The sequence below is a fragment of the Berghia stephanieae genome, chromosome 1 (assembly GCF_034508935.2).
Source record: "Berghia stephanieae isolate SIO BIC M18660-M18661 chromosome 1, UCSD_Bste_1.3, whole genome shotgun sequence".
In the NCBI taxonomy this organism is placed as follows: Eukaryota; Metazoa; Mollusca; class Gastropoda; order Nudibranchia; family Aeolidiidae; genus Berghia; species Berghia stephanieae.
The window spans coordinates 139,620,918-139,630,917 of NC_088360.1; the positions used below are offsets into that span (position 1 = coordinate 139,620,918).

Sequence of the window (10,000 nt, forward strand, 5' to 3'; positions counted from 1 at the left end):
CTTCGTAAAGCGCTTTTAGCACATGTAGTGGATATTGCGCATATTAACGCTCTAGTTTGTTTTTGTTTTGTTTTTTGTTGTTGTTTTTTTTAATGAGTACCTGGCCGTTAACAGCGTTGTGTTTGTCCGAAAAAACAAATTGTAGTATCACCTAACAGGCGTCATGTTTTGTCCTAAATGTTAAATGTTGCTGTTGGTCAGAGAGCCCTTTTAAAGCGCTTTGAGCACGTTTATTGGATTTTGCTCTATATAAATAATCTATTTTTTACCTACAAGATCTTATTGAAGTCTATACACCTAGTCGTGTCTTAAGTTCATCAGAATCTCTTTTAATGAAAGAAATAAACTGTATTAATAATTTTCACCAAAAAGCTTTTAACGGTGCGGCTCTGCGCATGTGGAACTCTCTCAGTTTTGGAACAAAATCTGCTCCACGTGCTCTATCAGTTAAGAACAAGAAATGAAGTGAGTAGGAAAGTGCCAGAAGACAACAGAGAATAAAAACTTCGCGGCGGCGATGGGGGCTCGAACCCTTGATCTTACTGGTACGACAACGTCACCTGGCCGGCGAGACCGTGACTCTACCGTATGAGCTATCCACGACCCCCAAAAACAAAAAAAAGTCGCTTCAAGCCTTAGTCTAACTAGAGCCTTCTCTAACATTTAAAATGATATTAAAACTGGATTATTTTACGGGGCATTTTATGATAGATGTTTTTTTATATATATACATATATGCGGGCCTATTGTGTATGCGTGTGTGTATGTAGGTGTGTGTGTGTGTGTGTGTCTTTAGACCTCGACGCTTCAGGCTTCTTTAATTATTTAGTACACCGTGATCCTCTTCTCCGGGTAAATAAACGTTTTCCCAAAATTGTTTTGACAAACTAGAAAACATTATTTGATGAACAGACTGGCATCTTTAGTTATTCAATAATTGATTGATTCACAGAACAGCAGATCGGGTTTTATTTTTATTTGACAACAGCATTCGTTGTAACTCACTGCCTGCCGTTTTTATTATGATGAAAAAGTCATTGGAAGCCAACAGTCCCCCCTCTGTCTTTTCACCTCACGATGGTGTTATGCTCATTCATGTCGATGTCTGGGATTTCAGATGCCAAGATGAACAAACGTGTAGCACATTTTGTGCAGCGCATCTGTCTGACCGTCCTTCGACAAATGTACCCAGCAATGTAGATATCTAGAACAATACAACATTATGGTGTATGATGACTTGCTGGCAATTATGTTGGCATATTGTAATGCTAGTTTGTTGTCATTGTCCGTCTGGCGATTTTCTGGAAAAATCGGCGCAGCAGATGTATCTATGTCGATAGCATCTGCATTCATTGAAACTGTGACTCCATTGTGTAATAATAATGACCTGAGGGACCATTTTAGTTATAGAGCGTTGGGATTGCTATTCCAACCTCCCTTTCTATGCAGTCGACTGAAGAAGATTTCCAAATGATCTTGTGAAAATTTACGCGTTAGTACATATTTCAATGATTTTTTTTCTCTGTTCAGAAGGTTTTTATATATTCTACTTAAGGACTCTGACTCTAATGTCATAATCAAGCCAAGAAATGGTGTTTTCCGTCTTCCTTGCACTAACGGCTTTCCGCCAATGTCTTCGTGCGGCTATGTGGTCTTGTGGTATGACACTCGCTTTCGGATCGGAAGGTCCTGGGTTCGAGCCTCGCGCTCGGCGCATAGTTGAGTCCTTGGAAAAGGCTCTTTACTCACATTCTCTCACCGTACTCAGGTGTAAACTGAGTACCTGGCCGTTATCAGCGTTGTCTCTGTCCGAAAAAATTGTAATATCGCCTAACAGGCGTCATGTCCCGTCCAACATGTTAAATGTTGCTGTTGACCAGGGAACCCTTGTAAAGCGCTTTGAGCACATTTAGTGGATATTGCGCTATATAAAGCTCAATTATTTTTTTTTTAAATTCTTTCTGGTAGTTACTTAATTTCTGGAGAAGGTTGAGTTTTCTTTCTAAATTTTTCAAATATTATATATTCTTGACGTGTAGCCGTTTGCTAAAAGGAATTCTACTGTTGCAAAAGTCGAAAAGTGGATCCATACTTCTAAGGAAGTGACAGGCTGCTTTGCTATCTTTAAAATCTGGATGGCCCTGATCTTCCCTCATATTCTATAATCAATCGCATCAGCAAATAGAGTTGCTAATAGTTTGTGCTGCCAGTCTTACATTCATTTTTGCCATTGTGTAATTATTGACGTGCTCGTGTGACATTTTATTGACGAAAAGTATATTACCTTGTAATTGGAGAGAGTGAAGCAATTCTATGCATTTCCACCAAATAAAATGTCTCTTGTGTTTTATGACTTTCAAGTCGCCTAAACAAATTCTAACACATTTTGATCAAGTGACAGGCATAAAAAAATGAAAGGTATCTCATTTTCAATGACTTCCGGGAGTGGAAATGTTGGTCTGATATTGTCGATGTTAAAAGAACAACCTAGTTCCCTGGCGGTACTTTGATTGGCATATGAGCCATCATGCGTCACAACACTACCTTATCTGACAGAAGGGAAATTGCGTGTCTGACAAGCTTTGCTTGAAGTGCGCCTTCAGCTTTTCATAGAAAATATCCAATCCGTCTCTTCCAGTGACCCTTGATCCCTATGGCCATATATGCAAGAGCTTCTCGAGCCATCTCAACGTTGCTCTCTAGAAAGTTTTCAAAGTTTACATTCCCTGCAAAGCATCCAGTCTTCCTGTAATAAATACATTTATATTGCAAGGGCGCCAAACATCCCACATACATCACGCATATCTTTATTCCCAGAAAGGTTCTCTCCAAGTCTATTGACAACATCCATTAACAAACCAGATTCGCGGTTTAAAGACGAGGCCCATCTTCGGATTATTGAGGAACTATGAAGATGAAAAAATTTCCGAAGATGGTCATAGATAGGGGGCAGCTTTGCTTTGTACCCGAGAGGTACCGAGTTCGATCACAAACAAATTTGTTTTGAACATCAAAATAAAATGTATTGAAAAATCTTTGTTTTATAAAGCGTGTTAAGCTACACAAAAATATGATATCTAGTATGTACTGCTTATTTCTTATGAGTTTGAGTGTAAAAAGTCGTTCTGAGTTGGTTAGGTATATCTAGCATTTATGGGGGGGGGGGGGGGGGAAATCATGAAAATGGACAATAAGGAGATAGATAAAGATATATATATATATATTTTTATATATATATATATATATATAATGAATATGTATAAGGGTAGGATTGCAATAGCGTCAGCAGAGAACTACTTATGATAAAAGTAGTAATAATAGTGTTAGTGTAAAATTATTGTAAAATAAGTAGTAGTAGTATTAGTATTAGTAGTAGTAGTAGTAGTAGTAGTAGTAGTAGTAGTAGTAGTAGTAGTAGTAGTAGTAGTAGTAGTAGTAGTAGTAGTGATAGAAGTAGTAGTAGTAGTGGCGGTAGTAGTAGTAGTAGTAGTGGTAGTAATAGTAGTAGTAGTAGTAGTAGTAGTAGTAGTAGTAGTAGTAGTAGTAGTAGTAGTAGTAGTAGTAGTAGTAGTAATAATACAGTAATAATATTGTTGTCATTTTCATATTATGCGTCGCTCAGAGCGGGACTCGAGCCCTTGATCTTCTTCTCCTAAGGTGAAATTATTGTAAAATAAGTAGTAGTAGTAGTAGTAGTAGTAGTAGTAGTAGTAATAGTAGTAGTAGTAGTAGTAGTAGTAGTAGTAGTAGTAGTAGTAGTAGTAGTAGTAGTAGTAGTAGTAGTAGTAGTAGTAGTAGTAGTAGTAGGAATAATACAGTAATAATATTGTTGTCATTTTCATATTATGCGTCGCTCAGAGCGGGACTCGATCCCTGGATCTTCTTCTCCTAAGGTGAATGTTATACCACTACACTACATTGCCGCGTATTTAAAAGCCCCACTGTGACACTAGATACAGAATTATACTTTTTTTAATATGTCGGGATTGTCATAAACATATATTAATAATAGTAATAATGATAATAACAATAATGATAATAATAATAGATAATAATAATAATAATAATAATAATAAAATAATAATAATAATAATAATAATAATAATAATAATAATAATAATAATAGTAATAATAATAATAATAATAACATAACATAACATAACATAACATAACATGTGGTATAGGGCAAAATAGGATAAGATCCTTTGAATGCCCTTAATATTAATTAGTAATGCCATAAATCTATTGATTAAATATTACAATAACGATACACGTGGTAAAGATAGTATTTCAACTTAAATGTACTCATGTGGTGTACAAACATATATCTTTAACCGTGACATGCAAAGCGCATACACAACCACACACACACACACACACACACACACACACATACACACGCGTATAGAAGATAACCATAATAATATAATAATGCATAATATATACATACAAGATTGAAAGCCATGTCAACAGCAGAGCAAACAAGTATTATTCGTCATATATAAATCTCCCATCATATAATTCCCTGTCTACTAACACCTTGAAATAATCCATAGATTTTGCATTCTTTGTTTCAAATTTCAAACTGTTCCATTTCTGAACAATACGAATACCGAACCAGTTTTGTCTTATGTTTGTTTTGCATCTAGAGACAAAAATCTTAAACTTGTCCCCTCTAGTAAAAGTAATATTAGAATATGAAAAAAAATCAGAAAAGTCTATCCTATCCAGACCATGTACCAATCTATAAACCTGAATTAAATCCCCACGAATTCTTCTATATTTCAAACTGGGTAAGTCAAGAAATTCTAACCTTTCCTTATAAGATAAATACTGTATTGTATAATTTTTTTGGGTAGCTCTCCTCTGTACACTTTCAATACTAATAGATTGTCTTTTATATAATGGGCTCCAGATGCAATTTCCGTATTCTAGAATTGGTCGAACGAGCGATTTATACAAATATAAAAATGTGGTTTTATCAAGACTTATTAAGGTTCTATATATTATTCCCATCATTCTGTTTGCACGGCTTACACAATTATCAATATGTAAATCAAAATTCAAATGTGAATCAAAAGTAACTCCCACATCCTTTTCATAAGGCACAACGGAAAGTAGATTTGACATAGAAGTATCGGTAAAATAATTATGACATGGATTATTTTTTCCTATATGTAATACTTTACATTTCGAAACATTAAAATCCAAATGCCATGGTGTAGACCATTTGAAAAGTGAAAATATATCATTTTGTAGAATGTTATGATGTTCAGTTGTACTATAGATCTTTGTATCGTCTGCAAACAGTTTGCAGGCTGAATTTATGCCACATGGTAAATCATTTATATATAAAAGAAATAAAAGTGGCCCCAATACGCTTCCTTGGGGTACACCGCTAATTACATTCTTAAAATCCGACCTCACACCATTGACAATGACCCTTTGTATTCGATTATTAAGAAAGTCTTTAATCCATTTAAAGATATTCCCTTTAAATCCATATAAAAGAAATAAAAGTGGTGCCAATACGCTTCCTTGGGGTACACCGCTAATTACATTCTTAAAATGATAATAATAATAATAATAATAATAATAATAATAATAATAATAATAATAATGATAATAATAATAATAATAATAATAATAATAATAATAATAATAATAATATAATGATAATAATAATAATAATAATAATAATAAATAATAATAATAATAATAATAATAATAATAGTGATGCCGATGATGGTGTTAATGATCATCATCATCATCATCATCATCATCATCATCATCATCATCATCATCATCATCATCATCATCATCATCGCTACTAATTAATTTATAAAAAAGCAAATTTACACAAACATGCATTCATAAATTATCACGAGGCAAATAAAGTAATTAATTTGACTAACCTAAGAATAATCTTTAGAATCTCCATTACGGCATTAGCGTACACAACAGGAAGCCACCAAATTGATGAATCAATTACACACAAACAAAGACAAATGAATATCTAGTTTACACACATGTAAATTGCATTAGTTTGCTGTGTCTATATATCATTAACGTTTTGTGTGAGTACCATGGTCTGCTTATCTAAAAACTGTTTTGATAACGAATGATGAAAACCACACATGCCGTTACCCATTTCCGGTATTGTTTGCTGAGTATGAATTGGGTCGTGTCATGGTCGTGTCGTGTGCTCAAAGCGGCCCTACTTCAAAAGAGATCTAGTTGTGTACAACAGATGTTTGTGTATGTATCTATGGTATGAGGTATGAGTAAATTATTGTAAAGCGCTGCTGAGCATTTTAAAATTTTAAGTGGATGCTTTATTGTTATTATTTTTTATTATTGTTATTATTATTATTATTATTATTATTATTATTATTATTATTATTATTATTATTATTATTATTATTATTATTATTATATTATTATTATTATTATTATATATTATTATTATTATTATTATTATTATTATTATATTATTATTATTATTATTATTATTATAACTATTATTATTATTATTATCATTATTATTATTACTATTATTATTATTATTATTATTATTATTATTATTATTATTATTATTATTATTATTATTATTATTATTATTATTATTATTATTATTATTATTATATAGTATAGTAGTATTATTATTATCATTATCATTATTATTATTATTATTATTATTTATTATTATATTATTATTATTATTATTACTATTATTATTATTATTATTAGTAGTAGTATTATTGTTATTATTTTTATTATTTTTATTATTATTATTATTATTATTATTATTATTATTATTATTATTATTATTATTATTATTAACCCCCACGGGACAGGCCACCAGCCTCACTCTCTAACCCAAACCCCCACCTCCGGGGGGTCAGGCCACCAGCCTCACCCTCTAACCCAAACCCCCACCCCCGGGGGGTCAGACCACCAGCCTTTCCCTCTACCCCAAACCCCGGGGGTCAGGCCACCAGCCTCTCCCTCCACCACAAACCCCGATGTTTCCTCTTGGTGTTTCCCTGTTCCACATTTCTCTGCAGTTTTCCTCAACACTGAAGTCTGCCATTTTTGTTTGGTGCAAAGGTCTTCTCGATTTGAGTCGTGTTGTTGAAGGTGCCCCCTTTACGATTGATTTTATGGGAATGTTGTCTGTGGCTTCGTCAATTCTTGCATGCATCCTTTGATTAGCATATTGTCGTCTGAGTCTTGGCGGTGCAATGCCGCTCAGTGTTGGGAGCCACTGAGTTGGAGTTGACTTGAGACATCCTGTTATAATTCTCATTGATTCTCTTAATCGGGTGTCAATGCGGTTTACATGTGGGCTCCTCATCCAAACAGGGGCACAGTATTCTCCCACACTATAGCACAGTGCCAAAGCAGACGTTTTCAGTACCTGTGGTGAGGCTCCCTAGGTGGTACTTGCGAGTTTTCTCACCAGGTTGTTTCTTTTTACGATTTTATTTGCGATTCCCTCAATGTGTTTGCGATAGTTTAGTTGTCTGTCCAATGTAATGCCGAGGTATTTAGGATTGGGGTCTGGGGGTAGTATTGAGTTACCGGCTGTGATCTTCAGTTCTTTTGTTGCCTCTCGATTATTCGTGGAAGTTTGTGGATACTGATTTGGTGGTGTTCATTTTTAGGTATCACCTACCAAAATATTGTTTCGGGCGGGTGGTGTCTTTGCTCAGAACTTCTTCAATCTCTTTCCAGTTTTTCGATTGATAGGCTAAGGCCCAGTCATCAGCATATCCGAGTTTGAGTGCTTCGCAGTTTGGCATGTCTCATTTCTTCAATGTTTATATTTCCGACATGCCAAACTTCGAAGCATGACGAATAAAAAGTACCGAATTTCTTTGTTTAGAACCAAGCTGCTGGTTGTTGGGCGGACGTGACATCAGACTATTGAATCCTATTTCAATCAATAACATTCATCACGATAATTTACACATAATAAATTATGAACACTATAACGTTTATTGCTCTCTTTTTCTATGTCTGAATACCGCCATTTCTCTGAGCTTCCATTATATTTCCTATTGTTATTTTCTTCGCGCTTCAAGTAGCAAATTTTCACAATGATGTGTCAGGGAGATAGATTGCTTCTTTTCTTTTGTTTGTTTTTTAAACCCAGTTTAATGGTACTAGTAATTAAAAATTTGGCCAGAAAACTTGTCCCTCAATTACCGATTGATTTAAATGACTCTCGTCTTGTCAAAAACTCTCAAACCTAGGACCCCGCGAAGTCTTCATTCAAGTCCCAGGTTTGAGAGTTTTTGTCATGTTGAGGTCACTTAAATCGATCGATATAATTTAATGGACGAGTTTTCTGGCCAAATGTTTCAATTATGAGTTTGTTTTTTGTTTTTTTTCAGAGCACGTCAGTTTATTGGTTAGCTCTCTCCATACCAGCCATTTTCAGGATTTTCCCCAAAAACTTCACACCTAACACAAAAATATATTTTTTATCACTCAAAAATAATAGCAGTAAGTTCTTCCGATGCATAATTTCTTCAGAAAAACATGGTCTACTACACACTGTTCATTTTATTTTCAGAAAAACATGGTCTACTACACACTGTTCATTTTATTTTCAGCAAAACATGGTCTACTACACACTGTTCATTTTATTTTCAGAAAAACATGGTCTACTACACACTGTTCATTTTATTTAAATTTTTATGATGTACAAAAGAAATTTGATTAAAAAAAATGTTTGTTGTATCGTAACGAATGTGACGATTTTCCTATAGTTGGTGCGGCTATGTGGTCTAGTGGCATGACACTCGCTTTCGGATCGGAAGGTCCTGGGTTCGAGCCTCGCTCGGCGCATAGTTGAGTCCTTGGAAAAGACTCTTTACTCACATTCTCTCACCGTACTCAGGTGTAAAATGAGTACCTAACCGTTAACAGCGTTGTCTTTGTCCGAAAAATTGTAATATCGTCCTACATGTTAAATGTTTCTGTTGACCAGGGACCCCTTGTAAAGCGCTTTGAGCACGTTAAGTGGATATTGCTCTATATAAATGCTCAATTTTTTATTATTTTTTTTTTAGGAGAGAGTTAAGGACCCACATCCTGCGTACACGATGCATTACAAGCTAGGCGGGCTGAGATTGCAAGACAACAAGAGCCGGCGTCCAATTGAAATATTATATCATTATTATATCATTCTCGAAATGCAACCAGCTTGTATTTTATCATCTCTAATGTGTGTAAAAACCGAATGTGTAGGTTACGAGTGAATGAGCTGTGTTACATAATCCATGCCGTGCAATAAAATTAGATAGGTGGTTGTTATTTTATTGCATTTCGTTTCCCCCCCCCCCCCCCAACAAAGATTATCGCCAAGATTATATTGCGATCGATTTTTATTATTAGGAGAGAGTTCCGGTTGCTTGGCTTTGTTTATTTAAATATTCGTAGAACAAAGTAACAAATTAATACAATATTAAAACTGAGAAAATTATATCATTAATTCACTCAATCCTGGAGATTTTTGCTACTTTCAAAATTGGAAAACATTGTATTAAAAATGGGCAGTTGTATAGACAGTTTTATTCAACTATCATTAACATGTAAAATCTAAAAACATTATCTTTGATACTACGCCTATAATTTGTATCAGAAAAATGTAATAAATGTGTCAGTGAATGACATAATCAGTCGGAAGGTGAACATTTTGGATTTGCATTTTTATTTGAAGTAAATCGGTTGATTTTCATAAAGTTATTGTCGATGTATGGGAAAAGTGTCCAGCAACTTTTCTCAAATTTCATACTTTTTGAACTTGACTAGCTGTAAAAAAATATTTAGAAGTTGTACAAAAAAGGTTGATTTAATCATTTATGACAAGATTTCATTTTTGATCAAAATTGACTTTCCAACTAAACTTGACAATATCTCAGTTCAAACCTTTTCACCATCCGACTAATTATGTCATTCACTGTAACAAATTATAGGCATGGGGTAAAAG

The 10,000-nt window shown here is 34.1% G+C and overlaps 2 protein-coding genes across 8 annotated transcripts in view; both read right to left on the minus strand.

Moving 5' to 3' along the window:
- Positions 1-10,000, minus strand: part of LOC144963358 (uncharacterized) — a 58,150-nt gene that overhangs the window by 31,952 nt on the left and 16,198 nt on the right. The window contains exon 1 of one of the 7 annotated variants that reach the window (XM_078897307.1): positions 5,916-6,228. The exons of the other annotated variants lie outside the window; for them this stretch is intronic. Coding sequence (XP_078753433.1) covers positions 5,916-5,941 — 26 coding nt within the window. The 5' untranslated portion in view covers positions 5,942-6,228. Of the gene's footprint in view, positions 1-5,915; positions 6,229-10,000 lie in introns of those variants that run through there. 7 annotated transcript variants of the gene reach the window in all.
- Positions 1-10,000, minus strand: part of LOC144963357 (uncharacterized) — a 93,330-nt gene that overhangs the window by 28,627 nt on the left and 54,703 nt on the right. The gene's annotated exons all lie outside the window — the stretch shown is intronic.